This window comes from Xenopus laevis, chromosome 9_10L (assembly GCF_017654675.1).
Source record: "Xenopus laevis strain J_2021 chromosome 9_10L, Xenopus_laevis_v10.1, whole genome shotgun sequence".
In the NCBI taxonomy this organism is placed as follows: Eukaryota; Metazoa; Chordata; class Amphibia; order Anura; family Pipidae; genus Xenopus; species Xenopus laevis.
This window is the reverse complement of record NC_054387.1, coordinates 133,997,569-134,022,579: the sequence shown is the minus strand read 5'-3', so window position 1 is coordinate 134,022,579 and position 25,011 is coordinate 133,997,569. Positions and strand designations below refer to the sequence as shown.

General features: G+C 39.3%; 3 protein-coding genes across 4 annotated transcripts; all 3 read right to left on the bottom strand.

Moving 5' to 3' along the window:
* Nucleotides 1-3,636: 3,636 nt before the first annotated feature.
* Nucleotides 3,637-10,184, bottom strand: LOC108703753 (protein FAM135A). Of its 2 annotated transcripts, XR_005964094.1 has the most exons (14): nt 10,076-10,184; nt 9,609-9,834; nt 8,731-8,876; nt 8,545-8,630; nt 8,082-8,179; nt 7,458-7,537; nt 7,306-7,371; nt 7,106-7,197; nt 6,438-6,535; nt 6,201-6,352; nt 5,796-5,906; nt 5,375-5,488; nt 4,731-5,031; nt 3,637-4,264 (listed from the first exon to the last, which is right to left on the bottom strand). XR_005964094.1 is itself a non-coding variant. In XM_041576593.1 (13 exons), exons 1-13 carry the CDS (start codon nt 10,134-10,136, stop codon nt 4,826-4,828), a joined length of 1,536 nt encoding a protein of 511 aa, XP_041432527.1. In that variant the 5' UTR covers nt 10,137-10,184; the 3' UTR covers nt 4,461-4,825. The 2 variants fall into 2 exon arrangements, 1 of the variants encoding a protein (XP_041432527.1); XM_041576593.1 differs by lacking the exon at nt 3,637-4,264 and having other exon boundaries at nt 4,461-5,031.
* A 395-nt stretch (nt 10,185-10,579) lies between these two features.
* LOC121398055 (protein FAM135A-like) lies at nt 10,580-13,380 on the bottom strand. Its single transcript, XM_041576607.1, has 6 exons — nt 13,125-13,380; nt 12,889-13,009; nt 12,477-12,630; nt 11,321-11,370; nt 10,819-10,953; nt 10,580-10,657 (listed from the first exon to the last, which is right to left on the bottom strand). The coding sequence occupies exons 1-6, from the start codon at nt 13,262-13,264 to the stop codon at nt 10,580-10,582; spliced, it is 678 nt and encodes a 225-aa protein (XP_041432541.1). The 5' UTR covers nt 13,265-13,380.
* An 8,060-nt stretch (nt 13,381-21,440) lies between these two features.
* LOC108703768 (gastrula zinc finger protein XlCGF53.1-like) lies at nt 21,441-24,417 on the bottom strand (the record flags this gene model as incomplete). The annotated part of the gene is made up of 3 exons (XM_041576590.1): nt 21,441-23,453; nt 24,091-24,211; nt 24,301-24,417. Coding segments are annotated over 3 exons (2,178 nt in total), but the record flags the coding sequence as incomplete, so codon positions are not given.
* Nucleotides 24,418-25,011: the final 594 nt, after the last annotated feature.

Genomic DNA, 25,011 nt, shown 5'->3' with positions numbered 1-25,011 from the left:
AATTTCATTTATATTGCTTTGTTATACTATGTTTTTATTTTTTTCAATAATTTGTAGGGGACCCAGGCACTAATGTTTTTTTTATAACTTGTAGGGGGGTCCTAGCCACTGTTTTAATAAGTTGTAGGGGGTGCTCCGTGGCCGCCAATTTTTTTTATTTAACTTGAAGGTGGGCCTTAAATGTTTAGCACTTGTGCCTGTGTAGCCTTTGTACTGATGTTTGGGGAAGGGGGGCCCTAAAAATTTTTGTTGTGCGGGGCCCCGCAATTTCTGATGGCAGCTCTGCTCCTCGGTAACTAATAATATCCTTATATTTTACAAGTGGGGGTACTTTTTTCACTATATAGCATACCGGTTGGCCTACAATGAAGGACAGACCTCTATTCAAAGAGAAGTTGAAACATATATCATTTAAAAATAGACTATTCAAAAGGGCTTCAAACAAAGTCAAAAAAAGCATGTGACGTCAAAGTCGCTATTAAGACCAAAAGGTTTTCTACTCCCCAAAAAAAATATCCATTTTGTTTCCAACCGGAGTAGTTTTGGCAGGGCATCTCCCCCTCGTTTCCCCCTTACTACTCTATCAATACCCAAGACAGACAATTTAGTAATATCTCCCCCATTACACTCCTGAAAATGCTTTGCTACTTGGGAATCCCTATGTCCCTTCTTTATATCCAGAATGTGCTCTCGAATGCGGTTTTTTTAAGGGGCGGGAAGTTTGACCCACATATTGGATATTACATACTTTGCATTCTAAAAGGTAGATTACGAATGAGGTATTACAATTAATATGCCATCTGATGGTGTATTGACGTCCCGTTACACTAGACCTGAATAATTTTGTCTTAGTGACCTGCGCACAGGTTAAACATCTAGACGCACCACACTTATACATGCCCTTGGTGTTTAACCAGCTCGTGTTGGTAGTAGGTGCTTGAACCAAGCTGGGGGCAAGTGTATTTCCTATTGTACGAGTGCGACGAGTGACTGTTTTATATCCTAAGTCAAGTACTTGATCCAAGACTGGATCTGTTCTTAAAATACTTAAATTTCTTTCAAACAATCTCTTTATGTGATTATACTGCAAACTAAATTCTGTTATGAAATGAACAGGATTATTTATTTGTTCTGACTGTGTTGTAATGTTAACCAGTGTGTTGTTATCTGTTCTTAGACACGGGCTCTCTTGTTGTTCATTGGGATGGTAATTAAGGGCTTTATTAAAGGCTTGATTTAAATGTTTTTCTGGGTAACCCCTAGCACGGAATCTTTGTCGTAGTGCTTCTGACTGAGATACGAATTCTTGTACGTTTGTACACAGTCTTCGTAATCTCATAAATTGCCCTATTGGTACTGCCTTAATAACATGTTTGGGGTGGCAAGAGGAAGCTTGTAACAGAGAATTTCCGGAGTTTGGTTTTCTATATATAGTGGACAAAATTCAGCCACTATCTTGATAGAGAGTTAGATCAAGAAAATTGATAGAATCTCTATTTACAAAATGTGTAAATTTGAGGCCTATTTGATTCGAATTTGCGTATTCCACAAATTGCGAAAAATACGCCTGTGTGCCCCGCCAGATCACAATCAGTTCATCGATATACCGACCGAAGAATACAATGTATTTACTGAAAGGATTATCCATATTGTAGACAAACTCTTCTTCCCACCAACCCATCGTGAGATTAGCGTATGAGGGGGCAAATTTTGCCCCCATCGCTGTGCCATGTTGTTGTAGGTAAAATTTGTTATTGTACAAAAAGTAATTGTGTGTTAGTAGATATCTTATTGCATTAAGTAAGAAGGTTTGAAGATGTGGAGAGTAAATGCTATATGTGGTGAGATGGTATTTAATTGCTTCAAGACCAACGTCATGAGAAATGCAAGTATATAAAGACACCACATCTAAAGAAGTCCACATAAAACCTTCTTTCCAAGCAATATTAGATAGTTGTGCCAGAATATGTTGACTATCCCTAATATAACTTCGCAGCCGTAGAACAAGTGGTTGTAAATATGTATCAACTAGTTGCGCTAAGGGTTCTCCTAGGGATCCTATACCCGATATTATGGGTCTCCCTACAGGGGGACGTGTATCTTTATGTACTTTGGGTAAATGATAAAAAATAGGGATAACTGGATGTTGTACTTTAAGAAAATCAACCTGATTCTCATTCAACAAGTTTGTACGTACCGATTCATCTATCAAAGCAAATAAAATCTGTTGAAATTGTATGGTTGGGTTGGAGGGAAGAAGAGCATATGAATCGACATCGGACAATTGTCGTAATGCCTCTTGGTCATAGTCGCTATAATTAAGTACGACCACCATACCCCCCTTATCGGCAGAGCGGATGACAATGGAGCTATCCTTCTCCAATGAACAAAGTGCTTCCCTCTCTCCCTGAGTCAAATTACAAAAAGGTTTTTTGCATTTTACTGTTTTTTCATGTAATAGGCTTAAATCTCGTTCCATCTTCTTTTGAAAGAGATCAACTGCTGGAGTCCTTTGATGGACAGGGTAGAAGTGGGACCTAGATTTAAATTGATTCAAGTGGGACGGAGGAGCTGGAATACCAGTCCTTCCAATTTCATTATTGGTCTCACGTTGGAGAGTTTCCAAAATATTGAGGCTACACACGTCAGGAAATTCAACCACATTGTCATCCACTCTTCCTACCTGTACAGTTAATAAATCACTATCAGATTTGCTATTCAGAAAATGCTTTCTAAGAACTACCTTACGCACAAAAGAATTAATGTCAATAATGGTCTGAAAGAGGTTAAAGTTCTTTGTTGGGCAAAAGGACAAACCCTTGGCCAATACCTTCAGTTCATTTTCTGTTAGTGTGCGTCTGGATAAGTTTAAAACTTCCGTCCCTTGTTTTTCTCCCGCAGGCCATATCCCTTGTGTTGATGTAGGGGGTCCCCTTCCTCCCCTGAGTTCGGATAGAAAGCTTGAAAAGATTTCTTCTTTTTGTTGTAAGATTTTGGACGATTGTCGTTGCCATTTGCAAAAGTCCCCATCTGGGGGACTTTTGCAAATGGCAAAGCACTCACCCCAAATCTCCCCCTAACTGACCTTCAGACTGGGCCCCCTTAGCTTATTACAAGGTTAAAGATATATAGAAACATTGGGGTGTCAACCTGCGATAGTTCCAGGGGTACCCAGGGTACAAATAAACACTCACCCCAAATCTCCCCCTAACTGACCTTCAGACTGGGCCCCCTTAGCTCATAACAAGGTTACAGATATATAGAAACATTGGGGTAACAGTCACCCTGCTATAGTTCCAGGGGTACCCAGGGCACAAATAAGCACTCACCCCAAATCTACCCCTAACTGACCTTCAGACTGGGCCCCCTTAGCTCATAACAAGGTTACAGATATATAGAAACATTGGGGTAACAGTCACCCTGCTATAGTTCCAGGGGTACCCAGGGTACAAATAAGCACTCACCCCAAATCTCCCCCTAACTGGCCTTCAGGCTGGGCCCCCTTAGCTCATAACAAGGTTACAGATATATAGAAACATTGGGGGTAACAGTCACCCTGCTATAGTTCCAGGGGTACCCAGGGTACAAATAAGCACTCACCCCAAATCTCCCCCTAACTGACCTTCAGACTGGGCCCCCTTAGCTCATAACAAGGTTACAGATATATAGAAACATTGGGGCAACAGTCTCTGCAATAAATCCAGGGCATATATAAGCATTCAATATAACTGGCCTTCATCTCCCTTCCTAATGGGGTATTTTACTTGTTCAATAACACTCAAATCCATCATTTCTCTCCCAGTATAGGAAATACATTGCCAGCCAATCGGGGCCTGAACACTACTGATTTCAATATAATTTGTATTTTCTCATTAAATCAGGCTGATTTATACAGTATTTGATTTATACATTGTACAAAGCTGGGAGATGTTTATTTTCTCTGTTGCACAAATCTCTGTATTCACAACTATACTCAGTGACCAACACATATCATGAGAATCGTTTTTTGCCAATTGGCTTATTGTTATTTGTTAATGGTGTTTGCATTGTCGGAAAGTTTTTATACATATTTTTTATGCAATTTGTCTCTATCAGGGTGTCCCTCCCCATGATCATGTCTGACCCTTTTGTATTAAAGGATAAAAAAATCATCAAATATGTTTAATTAAGTTTATTTTATTGGTAAATCAGTAACAAAGAACAAATACATTTCACAGGTCTATAACATTAGCATTTCACAGTAGATCGGTCTTTGCAGCAAAATCTGTAGGTAAGAATAAGATTATGTCAGTATATTAATCAGCTATAATACAGTTGAATAAAACCGACTCTAAGGGGGTTATTTACTAAACTCCCAATACAAAAATCCCAATTTTTTTAGTATAATATCAAACTTTTAAAAAAATCTATATTTTTTTAGTAAACCCTGAGGATGGAAAAAAACCGGGATCTTAGGCCTGTCGAGGTTGCATATAAGTCAAAGTGGGAAGTGTCAATGTTTTTTTGATGTGCGCTGGGTTTCGTGCAATTTTCATGTGAAAAGCATTAGAAATTGGAGTTTTCCTGCAAAGCAAATTTTCGGGAAAAAGTAATAATAAATACGCAGAAAAAAACCCGTGCGGACTAGATCAGGGTTTGCGGCTGGAAATGTTAAGATAAATTTGCACTTTGATAAATAAGGCCCTATCTATAAACCTACATGGAACAATCTAAACAGATATAAATCTCACCATTAGTCCATTGTGCAACAAGGTAGAAAAGGTTCTGCAACTCAATGTCTCTGGCACTTCCATAGTATTACACAACGTCGGGCATCACATTTCTTCTATTCAAAATAATTCAGGCCAGCGTTTTGAAAGAAGTTCTCCAAACATTGCCAAGATGAAATTAATGCGACGTGGCCCATAATCCCAGCGAAAGACAAGAATGATTTGACCAGATCGAAACTGACGTTGTATCTCACGAAGTTACAGTTCTCGTTGTGTAGAACAGGCTCAAGGAGGTTTCGGAGCATCTCATTGTAAACAGTTCCTGAAAAGGAAAAGGCACTACATTGTTATATAAATACACGGTAGCCTTTCCATTCCACCAACAAACAATGACCTTGGATTTATCCAGCAAAGACTTGTGCACCTTCTTAATGTGCAGGAAAGATTTTTAATAAAATGTACAGCTGGAATTATTTAGCAGGGGTCAACTCTCCTCCAGCCAAGAGGCCTACTTTCCTTAATCTGTTGCATGATCTGTGATAAACAAACCTGTAAAGAATCACATCAGTGTGCAAGGCATTGTGGGAGCTGTAGTCTTGGCTGGAGGAGCTTCAGTGGTACACGTACTCTGTTCAGTAGACGTATGTTTAAAAGCGAGACCTTACCTAACTCATCTCCCTTCGCAGCATCTTTGCACATTTCAATACGAGCGGAGTGATGGGGAACAACGTAATCTTGTAACGCGCTCACGAGAATCACATTCTTGAAGTGCTCCAAGCCTGTAATTCAATAATATTCACCATGAGATTCCAGAACAATATTAAGGCATCAATACAGACGTATCTTTTATGAAATCACGGGCATAATAATTTCAATAAGATACATTTCAAATCGCTAATGGAAGTTACTGAAGAGTATTGGGTCCATGTCAGGTCAATGGTAAGACATGCAAATGTCTTAAAATACTACCTTGCTGGTTATGGTTAAAATAGTTCCCAAAAGTTTCTACTAAAACTTTCAGATCACAGCAGCTTTATTTTAGGGTTTTATACGATTTAATATACAGATGATACAGATATGTCTTACCTTTTTTCTGACTAAGTTTGTAGAGGAAACTTTGTCTTGGGTCTTTGTGATCTGATAATGCCATCTGAGACACGGAGACACCTATATGCAACCGCTTCTCTATCCACAGGCCTATAACAAAAGAGATGCACAGATTTAATCATTGTATTATATAAAAGCATGTTAAAGTTCATTGAAATGTAGGTGTGGGCTTATATTATCAGGAAACACACTGCATCTTGAAATACAGACGTGATCTTTCCCAAACATAATTTTACATTTTTGACTTTTGTCCTACCATTATGATAAATGAATTGTACTTGATGTAAATGAAGCATGGTTAAATCCATATACATATATTACTTGTTGTTTCTAATCTTTGAATCACTTGTCAATAATAAAGCAATGTGGCCAGTAAATCCCTACCAGCTTTAAAGAGAAACGAGTTGGGGTACAGAAGGCCCATATGTGGTCCACCGAAGGAGAGGTAAGTGTGCAGGTTTCCACGGTAGCCTTCAAATTCAGGTCTCCACAGGGCTGAGCGTATTATTAGATTGCCCAAAGAAAATCCGATAAAGCTGCGGGGAGAGAAAAGTAACATTACTATAAAAAATTCATATATATATATTTATAAGTATAGAGATTTTTTGCTAATTACTGTACCTGATCCTGGAAATGATGAGCTTCTTGCTTGTTATGTACTGTAGTATTTCATTTAGGAGACTGCTGCCTAATGTATCAATATCATCAGTGGTGCAGCCCTGTAAAGAAAACACAAGAAGTGAAAAATAAATATTGCATCAGAATTAAAACAAGATATGCACAGAGACCGACACTAATGAAAACATTATAATTGCCACAATGATTTAACGGTGTATAAAATAGCAATATTAAAGGGCCTGTCTGCTAACAATCAGCAACAATAATCTTCTATAAGACCTATCCACTTCCCACCTTGTCAATGCAATATTTTTCATGCAATTTAATAATATGTTTCTACATATTTTTGGATATCAAACCCCACAGAAGATGTTTCTGTTCAAAAGGAATTGTCATTGGTCGAACTATAATAGCGTCAATTTGTTACAGACCAGTTGTTACAGTTATATATCAGAATGATCTTTATGGGCCCCACTACAACTGATCATTTCATATTAATCATCAGTAAACCAATAAAATACTAATAATAAAAGGATAGATTTCTCAGGATATTTACATTTTATCATCATTGCCTATTAGTTCCCATTGAGCTGAGATGGATAGAATGTTTGAACAGTTTTTATATAGGAATGGAGATGACGCCTCAGAACTAGACACACAGATATACGTACCTGGTTGCAACTAGACATTAGGAAGTCGATTTTCTCATGTGTCACTCCAGACTCGATATGAGGTCTTATAAATAGAAGATCAAGTTCAGAGCCTAGAGTAGAAATAAAGCCATTAATTTTAACCGGGCAGAGCAATGGTAAATCATATGACAAAACACACGCAAGTCGTGTCAGAATCAAATCTTTAAAATGTTACTCACCACCCAAGCCGTGCGCACAGACTATTAGATGTGTTCCGTCTTCTCTACTGGAGTCGTCTTTGGAACCTACAATAAAATAAAATAAGTCAATTTTATCAAAGTAATGTCCTCTTTCCTTTAAAATCAAATGGGAAAATCAATGTTTAACTCACCAGTAGAACCGCTCTGCTGTTTTTCTGTAGGTATAAGTTGCTCCAAAACGAGTTTCTTTTCGCTGGTTTCTTGGAATAATCTACACAATAAAAACACACAATGTTGGGTGTCCATTGAAACAGAAAATAACATCAGCAATATTAGCTTTTATTTTTGCTCTCTGGGTGTGTTGTTGCTTTTCTACTCCAGATAAAATACTACTGTACCAGCCCCAGTAATCAATAACAACCAATTAGATTCTCCCTTTTCAATGGACGACCAATCACATACTGATTGGTTACTCAAAGTTACTTGTCCTGGTGTAAAACGTACAACTTCTATTTCTATGTAATGCGCATAGTAAGTGCCCTGTCTGCTGCCTCCCTCTCTTTGTAGATAGATAGATAGATGATAGAAAGATAGATAGATAGATAGATAGATAGATAGATAGATAGATAGATGATAGATAGATAGATAGATAGATAGATAGATAGATAGATAGATAGATAGATACAAAGATACAAAGATACATAGATACATAGATACATAGATACATAGATAGATGTATGATAGATATATGATAGATAGATAGATAGACAGACAGATAGATAGCATTTCTGTATGTACAATATCACATTCTTTACCTGATCCTGGATATGATTAGACTGTTAGATTCCACAAGTTTTGCAATTTGGCTCAATAGACAATTAGCCAACGAATTATATTCAGCCAGAGTTTCATCCTACAAGCAAAACAAACAAATATAATTAGTAATTTGAAATAAATGCAGCATTGCCTTGAAAACCAAAGAGTTAGAAGACTAACTGAGACAATGCCTCGGGCATTCTAACGACTATTTTTAAAGCCCCTTTCCTCTAGCAACTTATAGGGGCTGAATTTAATAAAACAATTATACTGTCTTTCAAGACTTTTATGTGACAAAGCAGATTAGACTGTATTTCCTCTTATCATTTGGCTGCTACAATATTGTTTCAATAGTCAGAACCAGCTATGTAGGAAATAACAAGGGGCAAGCAAATAATATATTCCATAACCATTTCTCCCTCAGTTATTGATCTTGTTCCAAGTGCCGGCTATATATTGTACCTTGTTTCCTTGATGCCCGATGACAGCAGTTCTTCCACCGAGACATCCATATACAAAGGTAATTATTGCTTGAGGATCTATTGTATCTAGGGTAAAAATAAGACCATGGTTAATGTTCAAGTCAAGTTAAAATATATGTTATATTCATATTTCCCACCTGAGAAGATATAGTAAAAAGGGAATTACAATTAGTAGGTCTCATCCTGATATGCACAGATATTCCTTCATTTGATCCGTTGTCTAGTTCCATGCTCAGAGTAAACTCCTTGGAAGGGTTGTTGGAGAAGAATTGACGTATCCATTTCCTCAGTTCTTTTTTAACGTCAAATAACCTAAAAAAAACCCAAAAGATATATTTTTAGGCTAATACCGATATCTGTAAAACTAACTGACACCACTGGGGGAAATCCAAAATTCTAGGTGAAAACACATAAACCTTATTTAACAATAGGGTATTGACTAAGCAAAATATAGTCTTAAGTATATATATATATATATTCTCTATTTGCTTTAGTACAGCATGAGAAGTCTGTGTCTCTTGGATTAAGAGTCTTGAGCTCCAAAAATCAATCATTTGTAGAAAACAAATGTCCCCAATGAGGTGTTTGAATGCCATACCCAATGGCTCGGCCTCTGCTAGCCTGGCTTTATGATGAAAAGAACTTGGGGGATGTTACATATTTATAAGCACAGTGAGAATATGACCGCTCAAGACTCACCCCACCACGCAACAACAGGCCTATGATTAAGGGAATGTCTCCCTCAATGCGTAAGGCGATTTTGTTACCCTAATGTTGCAATAAACTCCTTTAAATTTATCCGTAGTGCCGCTTGTATCGCTCATTTTAATTCTTATAAATAGCAACAAAAATCCAGCTGTTCCAGTACAAGGCACGTGAACTTTTGTAGCTGAACGCAAGTGACTATATTGCAAGATAACTAGTGATCCTGGGATTCATACTTATTTAGGATTGTTATGGCCCTTTATATATTTTACTATTTGATTTTTTATTTACATTACATTTTGTGCATTATATAAATATTTGGTAGGAATCAGAACTTACCCTTTCCTCAAAGGCAATGGCATGGCATAAAAGGAGGGATTTAAACCATTGTCTGCTTTGATAGTTGACACGAGTGACATAATTTTCTTGATCTTATCTTCAGCACTAACAACAGAGGATGGTTTAACTTCTGCTGAACAATCTATAAAGTCTTCTGAACAATCCATAAACTCTTCTGAACAATCTACGAAGTCTTCTGAACAATCTACAAAGTCTTCTGAACAATCTATAAAAACAACATTTTGAACGTTAGCAGGAAAATGCCTTCCCATCCACATTCATATATAGAAAAGTGATATTATCTTTTATTCAGTACGTAATCTCAGTGGTTCTATTGTACAGAGCAGTGGGATCCGTTGGCACTTTAGAAATACGTATTTAAAAAATAATAATGAACGGAAGGAGTTGTGGATGAATAACTGTCACACAGTGAGGCAGCAACACCTGTGGATTCTTTCCATACGTACCTATTGCTTCAGGCTCTAAGTACCGGTCTTCAAAGATCACGGGTGCAGATTTTGATACCATGTCCGTGTCCCGGCACTCGAGACAATCGTCTTTTGGAGCTTTTTTGACTTTTTTATAAATCTCTTTGTGGCTTTGGGTGCTGCAATGAGAAACGGGTTCTTATATTTAGAAATAAATCACATCCAGAGATCAGTAAACTAAAAACTGAGGTATGGAATAAAAAATCTGGAGTATCCAACAGCAACCAATCCTATGATTTTAAACGCCTGATAATCAGGCCAATGACATCTGTTGTTTGGTTGCTAAGGATACTAGACCATTTATTATATTTCCATTTATTATATAAGTATGACAACAGCAGGACATTTTCATATATAAACATCACTTAGAAGTAAAACTGTAAAGGACCGTAAATGTCCATAAAATGTGTAAATGTAACATTCCCCCAATCAAATAAGAACTGGCTATCTCTAAACATAAATATTTGAAGAAACACCATGTACTCACATCTTCTCATCATATAAAATAGCTTCTTGTTGGGGATGGTCAGTAGAAAAGAATAATTTCTTGAACTTTTCTTCCTATAAAACAATAAAATAGACACAGTTCATAAGCACAACCTTGAGAGATAACGGCAGTGTAAAACAATAAATGTAGTCGCACTGAAGATTGAGCACTAAGCTGTAAGAGACATAAGAGGAAAGCTGCCTCTGCCTTAAAGCCTATTCAACGTGCGTCTTACCTTTATTTGCTTCTTCTCTTGTTCACTCTTGAAGGAGGATTGAAGAAATTTTCCCCACAAATTGAGAAGTTGAGCTGATAGTTCTATTAGGCTGCTATTTATTGCGTCTGCCAGATCATTGGGGTCTTCTATTTCCTATGGTTAAAATATTAAATAATCAACAATTTGTGTAAACACAGAGAATACAGTATGTAAAGCACTTTTTAATACCCCAATAGTATAAGGAAACTAGTAGTGATGGGCGAATTAGCGTTGTTTCACTTTGCCGAAAAATTCGCGAATTTCGCGCAAAATTCGCAAAATGGCACCTGCGTCTCATTTTTGATGCCGGCGCATTTTTCCGGTGAATTTTCACAGGCGTTTTGCGAATTTATTCGCTGGCGGCAAATCGCGCAAATTCGCCGCGAATTCGGGCCTGCCGAATAAATTCGCCCATCACTAGAAACTAGTGTTGGGTGACAGATTAGTATCAGATTACAGAATAAGCAATGAGCAAACTTACCGTCACTTTGTCAGATAACTCACTGAGCCGAGCTTTCAGATCCAGTTTTTCTGTGGAGGAAACAAAGACGGCATTATATTACATTTCACAATAATGTTTTGTATATCTAAGAATATAAGTTTATTCCCTTTCCCACGTGTGTTACTTTGCTGTTGTGATGTAAAATATGGAATGGATCAGACTGGAAAGGAACGAGAGCCCCTAGGATATAGCAATGGTGCAACAGAAGAATCTAAGAACACAACATGATGTGAGTTCTTGGGAGTTTTCCAGGTGACCTATGTCATTCTCCAACATCTGTTACCCACCACAGGAAACATCTCAATAAAATGAATAAGAGGAGCCTTATTAGACGTGTAGGCAATAATTATAGGTGCCCAGTTACTCGCGGTGCTTCCTAATGATGGTGAGTGACCTAAGATGAGTAGTGGGTGTTTTACCTAATATTGACTCTATGATAATATCAAGGCCAGTGTGTCACCTAACGGTCACTTTGGGATACCTGAATGTGCACTTTGTTGGTTCATCCCATAATCTTTCAACTTCCAAGAGGAAAGAATGTTTTCATTGACTCATCAATATCTATTATCCATTTTGGATGTTGGGTGGTCAGAGAAAGGTCAATGTTTAAATGAACTAATTTGAACAAGGACAACTAGGAGGCCCATTTACTTAGCTCGAGTGAAGGAATAGAGGAAAAATACTTTGAATTTTAAAGTGTTTTTTTGGCTACTTCGACCTTCGACTGCGACCTTCGAATCGAACGATTCGAACTAAAAATCGTTCGACTATTCAACCATTCGATAGTCGAAGTACTGTCTGTTTAAAAAAAACTTCGACACCCTAGTTCGCCACCTAAAACCTACCGAGGCCAATGTTAGCCTATGGGGAAGGTCCCCATAGGCTTCCTATCAATTTTTGATCGAAGGATAATCCTTCGATCGATGGATTAAAATCCTTCTAATCGTTCGATTCGAAGGACTTAAAAGTACGATCGAACGATTATTCCTTCGAATTGCACTAAATCCTTCGACTTCGATATTCGAAGTCAAAGGATTTTAATTCGGCAATCGAATATCGAGGGTTAATTAACCCTCGATATTCGACCCTAGGTAAATTTGCCCCTAGGTGTCACAAAGTAGAAGCAATCACATACCAAGCTCCAGCTTGCATGAGGAAGGCAGCGTATCTGATACGGAGATGAAATAACTGTACAGTCCATCATAGGAAAGCAGCAAGCAGGATCGTAGTGTTGAAAGGAAACGGTAGGCATGCTGCAAGTATTTCTCTTCTATCACAAAGCTTTTACCCTAAAATAAAGAAACAGAGTCATGAAGCAAGAAAGAAAGCAAAGAGGACACAAATCATTACAAGATGGTGCCCTATTACCCCACAGCACTACTCTTTTGCCAGTTAAAGACATAGGTGAAATGGTGAGAGTCGTTGGGGTTCAGGAGGAGGGAGGGAGGCAGTTAGTGGGGCCGGGGTTGTCTGTAATTATAATTCCACTCACAGAACTGTTTTTACCCTCTGGAAGGTTCAAATACAAATTCATGCTTGTTACTTACGTCTGCTGCCAATTTCTTTTTGAAGTTTTTGCCCAAAATGACACTTTCCACTGTCGTTTTTTTAGCCTTTGTACACCGGCTGGGAAGAATTCTTTGGAATACTGAGTTTTTCTTGGGAAAGCTATAAAAACAACAAATACAGATGATTGTATTATCTTGAAATTGATATTATTTCTTAATGGAATAGTAAAATAATGTCATCATCTCTATCTGACAATAACAATCCGTGTACTTACGTCTTCAGTGGGGGTTGTAATACAACCAACAGGCCATGAACAACGATCGATAGCTTTGAAAGGGTCTCAAACACTATATTCGTGTGGCCGTGAATCCCTCGATGCAGGTTAAAGTGCAATTTCATGTCCTCTCTCCACATTGGTGCCGAACGCTTACATTTGCTTAATCTGTTCAGATAAAACCAGAAGATCGATGTGTCAAACACAAATCAGATTTCACTAACCCATCAGTCTTGTTAGCTTTATTGTATTAGAATTAATTATATTCTGATTTATTGAACAGAACTGATGTAGATAGTGATATTCTGAGACAATTTACAATTGGTTTTAAATTTAAATTAAATTTAAAAAAAATATTAAAAATAAATAATGAAGACTAATAGGAAAGTTGCTTATAATTAGCAATTCTATAACATATGAAAAGTTAACACAAAGGTGAACCACCGATTAAACTGCTCAGGTAGAAAATCCGTTTCTATATGTAAGTCTAACTGGCCAATACATGGGGGGTTGGGGGAATCTAAACATTTTCCAGTAAAGCAAAAACATTAGAGAAATGGGAAAGAAAGGAATTACAGCACAAACATAGAGTCAGAGTTTTAATCTGTTCTTCAATTCTGATCATTTCTCTACTTACTCTTTATGGTTTTCTGCATAGTAAAGGGCAAAGTTCATCTTGCTCTCCAGGGTATTCAGAGTCTCTTCAATCTGCCATTGTAGAGAGAATAAAAGAAACATAAGATACGGTATACGGAAGACACAAACATAAAGCTGATCTAAAAGACTTTTTATCACTTACTTGACTCTCATCCAGGAGGATATTAACGGTGTAGATCACAACGTCGTCAATTCTAACAGCGCGTGCGGTTTTCTTTAATTTAAATGCACTGCTGAAAAGGACACTGCCCTCAACTGAAGCCGGATACTTCACGTTATCTAAAACAGAAGAGTTTTACACAATTTACCAAACTATAACACAACAGAGTGAACAAAGAATATTGTCAGCAATAAAACTCCATATGCAGAACTAGGTAACGAGGTTATAAGTAACACGTACCTTCAGTATGGAAAATCCTTGCTTCGATTGTGTGAGGGATGCTCGTCAGAATCTCAAAGGATGTCTTAATTTGCCAACATCTAAAAGCAAAAACAATGTGACATTAAAATCAAACTCTCTCTCTGCTCCTCATGAACACGTTCTGTTAAAGGGGATGTCCATTTGTCTGAATGTTTCTATGTGCTCCTTTCACTGGTACACAAGCCGCCCTTTGCTGCTCTCCATATGTAGTGGGTTATTTACTTAAAGGGATACTGTCATGGGAAAAATTTTTTTTTTTCAAAATGAATCAGTTAATAGTGCTGCTCCAGCAGAATTCTGCACTGAAATCCATTTCTCAAAAGAGCAAACAGATTTTTTTATATTCAATTTTGAAATCTGACATGGGGATAGACATTTTGTCAATTTCCCAGCTGCCCCTGGTCATGTGACTTGTGCCTGCACTTTAGGAGAGAAATGCTTTCTGGCAGGCTGCTGTTTTTCCTTCTCAATGTAACTGAATGTGTCTCAGTGGGACCTGGATTTTACTATTGAGTGTTGTCTTAGATCTACCAGGCAGCTGTTATCTTGTGTTAGGGAGCTGCTATCTGGTTACCTTCCCATTGTTCTGTTGTTTGGCTGCTGGGGGGGAGAAAGTGAGGGGTGTGATGTCACTCCAACTTGCAGTACAGCAGTAAAGAGTGATTGAAGTTTATCAGAGCACAAGTCACATGACTTAGGGCAGCTGGGAAATTGACAATATGTCTAGCCCCATGTCAGATTTCAAAATTGAATATAAAAAAAATCTGTTTGTTTTTCCCAGGACAGTATCCCTTTAAATCCAATTTACAATTTACAAAAAAATCGTGATTTTTTGTTTATAAAATCAAACTTTTAAAAAATCGCGAATTTTTCAGAATTTATTAGGATGGAAAAGTCCAAATCGGAAAATTCAGCATCTCAGACCTGTCAAGGTTGCATATAAGTCAATGGGAGAAGTCCCAATGATTTTTTCGGGTGAAAAATCCCAAAAAAACTTGAAAATCTGAAGAAAAATCCGAAAAAATCGTGAAAATTTTATTTTTTCCAGCAAAGCACATTTTTGGGAAAATGTAATAATAAATAATAATAAGTGATAATAACAAAAAAAACTTGAGCGGATTTTATTGGAGTTTGCAGCAGAAAATACTGAGATAAATTTGGACTTTGATAAATAACCCCCACAGTGTAAATGTAATTTCTATGAAGGAGATGCCAATCCAAAAACAATTGGAAGATGTTGCTCAATGTCAAAGGTCCTAAAATGATTTTACTGCAGGGCCCAGTAATAGTGATGGGCGAATTTGCGCCGTTTCGCCGAAAAATTCACAAAACGGCGCCAGCGTCTCATTTTTGACGACGGCGCCAGTTTTTTTGACGCCGGCGTCCGTTTTTTTGAAAAAATTTTTTTTTGACGCCAGCGATTTTTTTGCCGCGAAATTTCGCAGGCGTTTCGCAAATTTATTCGCTGGCGGCGAATAGCGAAAATTCGCCGTGAATTCGCGCCTGGCGAATAAATTCGCCCATCACTACCCAGTAACTTCCAGTTTTACTATTTACTCAACACTGATCATAGGACACTGTGAGTATGTGAGAGCAATTGCCTTACAAGCTGCCATATTGGAGTATGCGCCAAAATTCAACTCAGTCCTTGGAATTTATTGGAAGATTTGGATTCAACCAAATTGGACTCCTTAAAGCATCAAGACACACTTACCCACTTTGAAGAAACATCGTATTCTGGAATTGCTTTAGTTGTAATGAAAATTCAAGTGTAGCTTGTACTTTTTCCATAGTTATTGTTTCAGGTTAATCTACTAAAAAGCAAAAGAACAAAGAGGAAAATCATGTTAATGGTTCAAATCATCTGATAATGTGGCTGTAAAAGGTGTTGTACGTGTTCCCTGGTGTGTGTAGCTTTGTGTTACATGTGAGGAATAAACCATCCTACCGGCCAAACCCAAATCTACAAAGCTGGAAACGAATGAACATTGCAAAATGCACCTTTTTATCTGTCTCATTACTGAAATATGTTCAAATGGAATAAAATTCAAGATTTCAGGGTTTTTTTCACTTACCTAATAACAAAGATGAAATTGAGAAGGAAAGAAAGAAAGAAATAAAGAAAGAAATCGAGGAAATTGAGAATAGAAAGAGAATTGAGAAAGATCGAAGTAAAAGCGGGAAAGTTTTTCTGCGATGCGTCACGATGCGAAGATGCAGGAAAACTGATGCTTAATATGTGTTTACTGACTTATCACAGGATGCCTTGTGATGTCATAATGGCATTGACTTGTTTACTGATGCCGTTACCATAGTGACGATGATGTCATAGTGGCGCAGCTGTAAGGCAAGTTGAAGTGTTGACTGAACGCAACTGGTGATGTCATAATGGTGCGTCATGTGACCCGATGTCCAGCCTCCCAGAGCTGCAAACAGCTGTTTAACTGCACATCATATAAATGAGCCTGACGCTTGTAATGAGCTCAAATGTCTTTCTCTTATTAAATATCTATATTTACTGACTGTTACACAAACGGACGATATCAGCAGAAAATAAGTGAGGCTTGAGGAACGGATCAGTTTAATCACGACCATATCAGTCCTCATTCCCCGTGTTTATTCTGCCCTTATACAGGACTTTCTCTGGCCTTTTAACTTACACTTTTAATTCATTCCCTGCTTTTTATACTTTTATACATTTTCATGTTTTATTATTTTGTGGTGTTTGAGTTATTTAGCTTTTTATCCAGCAGCTCTCCTGTTTTTTTATCTATCTGGTTGCTAGGGTCCAAATTACCCTAGCAACCATGCATTGTTTTGAATAAGAGACCCTGGTTTGAAAAGAGCAACAACTGTGTGTGATGTACAATATGTACAGTAATAGTTCAGAGTAACCCTGCCATGTGGATCCGTTATCCGGAAACCAGTTATTCAGAAAGCTCAGAATCATGGACTCCATTTTATCCAAATAATCCAATTTTCTAAAAACGATTTCCTTTTTCTGTGTAATAATAAAACAGTCGTTTGTACTTGATCCCAACTAAGATCCTTATTGAAAGCAAAACCAGCCTATTGGGTTTATTTAACGTTTATTATGACTGTCTTGCTATAGCAAAATAAAAGCACATTGGGAAAGCAATTGAGTAGAAACGGAGCCATTATTGGCAATATATATATATATATATATATATATATATATATATATATATATACTCTTTATGTATTACATCTGCAACTTCAACTTAATAATAATAATAATAATAATAATGCAATAACATGGAAAATGGCAAAAGGTGGATTTTGTTTCTCAGTAATAGTGATGGGCGAATGTATTCGCCAGGCGCGAATTCGCAGTGAATTTGCGTGATTTGCCGCCCGCAAATAAATTTGAGAAACGGCAGCGAAAATTCGCTGACAAACGTTTGCCGGCGTCAAAAAAAATGTCGCCGGCGTCCAAACAAAAATGGATGCCGGTGTTAAAAACGGGCGTCGGCGTCAAAAAACGGGCGTTGACGTAAAAAAAAACGGGTTTCGGCGTCAAAAAACGGATGCCAGCGTCAAAAACGAGATGCCGGCGCAGTTTCGCAAATGTTTTGCCGTTTCGCGAAAGATACTAGGGGAATAGAGGTTGATTGAGGAGAAGAAGAATAATAGTACTGAGAGTGGGCCCCTGGTCTAAGGTTCTGAGATGGACCCCTGGTGTCCCAGTCCGACACTGATAGTGGTAGCGAATTTGCGCCTGATGAAGGTGAAAATTTACACTTTAGTGAATTGGCCACACTGTATTTTATTGCAGCACATCATTAGGTTTAAAGCACCATTATACACTTCTATATATGTCGTTTTATTGAGTAATGCCCTTTGTTTGATTGCAGATTATTCAGAGGGCTGTTCATGAGTGGGAATTATGTGTGACTATAGCAGAGCAGTTGTGTTTAGGCAACAAAGGCTGCAGAGCTGATAGTGGCTGGGCACATTGAAGTAATGAAATAAATGTAGGATACAGAGTCCACACAACTGGTATTTCAGTTCAAAATAGTAGTTTTAATTGTTTTGGGGTCACATAATAATTTTGGGGTCACATGTCCCCACATCAGTGATTTGCACACCTTATAGGAAGGCCTAGTGTTTGTGTTATAACTTAACAAATAACTAATGGAGGCTGGACGCACTCATTGCTTCATTCAGAGCACGGCAGTAGGACAGAGATTGGTTCCTGCAGTTAATATGTAAGTTCCTCTGCCCAAGAGACTCGGTATTCATGTTCCCGCCTCTGAGAGCTGCTCCCTCCCGTCCCCCAAAACAACTGCATAGTTTTGTATGTCCGACGAAGGACAGAGAGAGGCGGGGAATGGAGAATGGCGACAGCAGATAGGAGAGGCGTCTGGGAGTCTGTGTTGTTCATGAAAACAATGACTTTTTAGCACATTTTAGTTAAAGACGTCGGCATTAATGAATTTGGGGTTTCAAACATCAACATTAGTTTCTTTTCAAAATGGTTTTGTTCACCAGCTTTTCTCACAGACTTGTTGCACTTTGTAATGGCTGTGGCCCTCATGAGTTGGTTTCCAAGTTTATAAATGGTGTGGGGTCTTAACAAAACCATGAAGAAAATGCATTACACACAGCATTCGTACAATATTAGCACAACAGCCCTGCAACCTGCATTTGTTAGAAGTGTCCCCTGTTGTGGCACCTGGTCTACTAACCGTATGCAAAAACCACAGGGAGACGATTACAGTGGGCTCTGATTGGCTGTTGAGAAGCTAAACTTAGGGGTCGTCACTAATTATCCAGCAGCAAATGAGCTTCCCCTGTAATATAAGCTGATGCTACAGGTTTGCTGATTATTAAATTCTGATGCTAATTGCACTGGTTTCTGTGCTGCCATGTAGTAATTATGTGTATTAATTACTAATCAGCCTTATATTGTGACATTTCTATTCTATGTGTACTGTATATTGTGAGTGGCTCCCTAAGCTCAGTAAGTGACAGCAGCACAGAGCATGTGCAATGAATCAGCAGAAAAGAAGATGGGGAGCTACTGGGGCATCTTTGGAGACACAGATCTTTACTGCTAAAGGGCTGTGATTGCCTTGGGCTGGTACAGAAGCACAAAACATCATGTACAACATTTCTACCTACTTCTTTAATTAAGCTTTAGTTCTCCTTTAAATACTAAAGATATGTTTTTCACTTACCTGGGGTGGGTTTCTGTGTGACCATGGGAAAGAGAGCAGCCCAGGAGCAGGAACTATAAAAAATAAGTTCTGTACCCAGGAACACAATAAAGAGAAATTGCATTCCTGTTGTCCAGTGCAGATTCCTACCTGACCATGGAGAAGAGAGTAGCCCAAGAACAGGAAATGCCTGGTATATGCTGGGGAATTAATTGCTTACTTACCGTATATAATTGAGTATAAGCCGTCCCGAGTATAAGCCGAGGTACCTAATTTTACCTCCAAAAACTGGGAAAGCTTATTGACTCTAGTATAAGCCTAGGGCGAGAAATGCAGCAGCTTCTGGTAACTTTCAATCAAAAAATTAAGGGTTTCTGCTCCTATTGGAGGTGCCGGCGTCTCGTTTTTGGATGCCGGTGACCATTCTTGGACGCCGGCGAATATTCTTGGAGACTATTCTTGGACGCCGGTGACTATTCTTAGACGCCGGCGACCGTTTTTGCCCTTAACCAGAGTATAAGCCGAGGTAGAGTTTTTCAGCATATTTTGGAGGCTGAAAAACTCGGCTTATACTTGAGTATATACGGTACTTACAAATGAGGGACATTTCTGTCTGAACATGGGAAAGAGAGCAGCCCAGGAATAGAAAGTTACGGGAATTAAAGCTCTTCCTCCAATCCACATGGTTTATTGTGGGCACCTTTTGGGCTTGATATATGGCGCAACTGCTTTAAGCCACAAGCTCAGCATGGCTGCACTTGAACCATATTACAAGATGGATGAGCTTCACATTCAAAGCCACAGTAAGACCATGGGAAAGAGAGCAACTCAGGTGCAGGAAGCAAAGAGAACCAGAGACCTGCAATTGGGTAAGCACTGGGGGTTACTCATTAGGTAACATTTTATGTGAAAGAACTTGAACAGATATTTACATGATAAATAGGATCCTATACACCAGCAACAAAACAAGACAGTGAGCCAGCTCCGCCCAAAGAAGCCCCCTGTCCGCTGACCCATCATGTGACTTCTGTTGAAGTCAGATCAAGTCATAAAAGTTAAAAAATCCTTTTTTATTTCATATCAAATATTAAAAAGTAGGCATACAGACCAATTGATGCTCCACATACAGACCAATTGGTCTGTATGCCTACTTTTTAATATTCAATATGAAATAAAAACTGATTTTCTTTTTATAGAATGCCTTGGAATATATTTTTTGAAATTGGTACATGTGCCCTTTGAGCTGGGGGCTATATTCCAGCGCTCTGGCCCTTTTTTAGACAGGCCTTATAGACTGCAGCAGTTGGTCAGTATATTGTTTTAGATCAAGTCATAAGCCTTCAATATATGCCTGTGGGTGCAAGGCCGGGTGTAGGTAGTTCCACACCACTTACTACATTTCTTGTGGGACTGGTTTCTCTTGTGTAACCTCTGCTATGGGCAAAACTGTATGTTTGAATGGTTTCTCCACAGTGTGACTTCTGCAATGGGCATTACTATATCTACTGCAAGTGAATGGTTTATCTCATGTGAGACTTCTGCAATGGGCAATACTATAGCTACTGCAAGTGAATGGTTTCTCCCCGGTGTGACTTCTGCAATGGGCAATACTATATCTACTGCAAGTGAATGGTTTCTCCCCGGTGTGACTTCTGCAATGGGCAATACTTTATATTCTGCAAGTGAATGGTTTCTCCTGTGTGACCTTTGCTATGGGCGATACTGAATCTACTGCAATTGAACGGTTTCTCCCGTATGACCTCTGCTATGGGCAATACTATATCTACTGCAATTGAATGGTTTCTCCCATATGACCTCTGCTATGGGCAATACTATATCTACTGCAATTGAATGGTTTCTCCGCAGTGTGACTTCTGCAATTGACAATACTATATCTTCTACAAGTGAATGGGTTCTCTCCTGTGTGTCTTCTGCAATGGACAATTCTATATCCACTGCAAGTGAATTGTTTATCTCATGTGAAACTTCTGCAAGGGGCATTTAGCACTAAGTTTAGGATTTGATTATTTTCCTAAAATATTTTTCCAGTCAGAATGAGAAAAATATTAGATTTTTTAATCCCATTGCCATAGTGCTGGAATAAAAAACAAAAGGAACTAAACCATTTTCCTTATACAGATAAGAACTGACTCTTGCTGGCATGACCCTGAAAGTGCACAACAAGCTGGGCAACTTCAGAAAAATACTGTCCACATTCAGTGCAAGAAAACTCTCTCTTTCCCTTGTGGCTCCTGTGATGAGTTTTAAGGCTGGAGCTGTTCATGAAACATTTCCCACATTCTGCACAGGCAAATTGTTTCTGTCTGGTGTGAATCCTCTGATGTCTATTAAGGTCAGACCTTTGTATGAAACACTTGTCACATTCAGAGCAGGAGAATGGCTTCTTGACCATGTGACTCCTGTGATGCTTATTAAGGGCCGGCCTCTGTGAGAAGCATTTCCCGCACTGAGTGCAAGCGAAGGGCCTCTCCCCCGTGTGATTCCTGTAATGGATGACGAGCTCGGAGCTTCGCTTAAAGCATTTGCCGCATTCCGAGCAGGAAAATGGTTTCACCCCTTTGTGAATCCGGAAATGGTTCATGAGGTCGGATCTTAGCCTAAAGGTGGTGCCACATTCGGAGCAAGTATACGGGGTGTTGTCTGTGTGGGTTCTGAGGTGCGAATCAAGATCACAACTTTGGTGGAAGCTTTGATTACATTTAGAACATGTGAATTGTATTTCTTCCTTGCAAAGCCTAAAAGGTTTGTTGAGGTCGGGACTTGCTTTCAGCCTATTTCCCAAAAAGGTTTTCTCCCTGGTATGAGTTCTGCTGTGCAGGGCGAGCTGCGAGTGCTTGGCAAATCCTTTGCCACATTCAGGGCACTTAAGGTAGGGCTCCGCCCCTCGGTGAGTTCTCTGATGCCTTAAGAGGGAGCTCCTATTGCTGAAATGTTTGTGGCACTCAGTACAGTAACAGGTTTGTGATATTAAGGGAAATGTAGAGAGGAAAATCCTTTCATTGTTCCCACCATATTTGCTTTCTGACAAAGCACTAGCCAGGCTGCATCCCATTATAGGAGTAGGTGTATCTGTTCCCTGTATCTGTTCTGTAAGTGGATTAATGCTGCAATCTGATTGGTTACTCACTTCCCATGAAGCCACTTCCTCTTTAATCCCATCTGATATATAATTTTGTGACAAACTGTTATTCAGGCTGCATCCCATGATAGGAGTATGTGACTTTGTTCCCTGTATCTGTTCTGTAAGTGGATTAATGCTGCAATCTGATTGGTTTCCCTCTTCTTCTTCATTAATGGCTATAGAAGAGGTAGCGTTGTTGTAGTTGCACCCTATAATTGGAAATACTGTTCTGAGGATCTGCTCTGAGAGCGGCCTGATCCAGCAGTGGGATTGGTTTCCTTCTTCCCATGAAACCACTTCCTCTTTAATCTCATTTGATATATAATTATGTGACAAGCTGTTATTCAGACTGTATCCCATGACAGGAGTAGGTGTATCTGTTCCCTGTATCTGTTCTGTAAGTGGATTAATGCTGCAATCTGATTGGTTCCCCTCTTCCCATGAAGCTGCTTCCTCTTTAATAACAACAGATATATAAGTTTCTGCCAAGCTGTTATTCAGGTTGCATCCCATGATAGGAGTAGGTGTATCTGTTCCCTGTATCTGTTCTGTAAGTGGATTAATGCTGCAATCTGATTGGTTCCCCTCTTCCCATGAAGCTGCTTCCTCTTTAATAACAACAGATATATAAGTTTCTGCCAAGCTGTTATTCAGGCTGTATCCCATGATAGGAGTAGGTGTATCTGTTCTCTGTGGCTGTTCTGTAAATGGATTAATGCTGCAATGTGATTGGTTAACCTCTTCACATGAAGCTGTTTCCTCTTTAATCCCATCGGCTGGTGGGGGCTGTTCCGCTGGAGAAATTTCAGGGTTTGAGAGATTTCCATTGACACAATCTGCTCCTTCAACCCCAATCTTGCTTGAGTTGTTATAAGGGAACGCTGAATCTGGATCTGCTGTAATATCACTTTCCTCTTCATAATCACAGTCTAAAAAGGATACAAGCAAATCAGTCTGACACAGTGGTACCCACAAACCCATCTATTATACACTATGCACTACACCACCATGTGACTACATATTATACAGTTTATCTGTGTGAGGGAAAGAAAAACAACAAGCGTGCACATTCAGTGATACAGTGATAAGAGCTGTTGGCTGGGTTAGTAGTTGGGCCTGAGGACGACTTCAGTAGGGAGTGTGGAAGGTCACAGCTATAAAAATGTATTCTTGTAAATTAGTTATGCTGTATAGTCATAAATGTTGTGTAAATAAAGAGAAGAAACGTTTCCATGGAGTGTTCCACTAAGCCTTGTGTGTCACACTTAGATCTGTAATCCAAAAGACAGAAAACACACAAGCATTAGGCTGGGGCCAGGTGAGTGGAGAAACTCAGGCCGAGAATCTGCTCCTTTGCTGCTGCCCTTCTAACTGATGTGCCTGCACCCAAAAACATTACCTCCTCTCCAGTGCAGGCAGAGGTAATAGATTTCGTATGTATGTTATGAACTACAATGCTTAGCAGATTCAAGCACTGATATGTGTTTCTATTGTTCCCTTATACTGTATCTTAAGATCACTTATACACAAGGTTTTGATATTTTGTGCCCTGCACCCATTACTCACCCAGTGGGTGGAGCTGGGGCTCCTCTTTCATTCCTTCCCTGTAAAGGTCCTTGTTTCTTTTTATATAGTCCCACTCGTCCAAGGAAAAATAGATGGAAAAATGATGAGTCCTTATGGCAACCTGTCACACACAATGTTCCAGTCATCCCCCAGCCAGAGAAAGGGATTATCATCCACTGTTACTAAACAATAAGGGGCCGCTGTACCCACCTCTCCAGTCAGCAGCTGGATGATGTTGGACATGAGTTCCAGGATCTTCTTGTCATTCTTGTTATTTTCCTTCTGTATGACGGAGCCAGGGGCATGCAGGGCCCCCCCATCATCTGACTTCTTCCTAGGGATGTAGTGCTAAATATTGAAAGGAAGAGAGAATGGTGTTTGAGCTGCAGAGAGACCCCCTTTGTACAGACAGACAGTCTCTTGTCAGTGTGCCAGTCACAGTGCCCCTCACCTCTCCAGTCAGCAGATAGATCATCTCCAGTGTCAGATTCACCATTCTCTCCTTCTTCCCCCGCTCCTCCTCCTCCTCATTTTTATCCTTCTTCTTCCCCTTCATCCCTTTGTCACTCGCTTCCTCCCACATTCCCATTGGCTCCTTGTGGGAGGGACTGACCTGGAAGTGACCCTGGAATTAAGCAATTACACATTTCTATACAGGATTATTCCCAGCAATTTCCCCCAATAGAATTACAGAGGCCCAGATCCATAGAATCCCATTAAATCTCCTATGGCCTTAGTCACTAGCTAACTAGGTCACCCCCAGTCCCACAGCAGCAGCAGCAGCGACCCCCAGTCCCACAGCAGTAGCAGCGACCGCCAGTCCCACAGCAGCAGAACCGACCCCCAGTCCCACAGCAGCAGCAGCAGCACCGACCCCCAGTCTCACAGCAGCAGCAGCGACCCCCAGTCTCACAGCAGCAG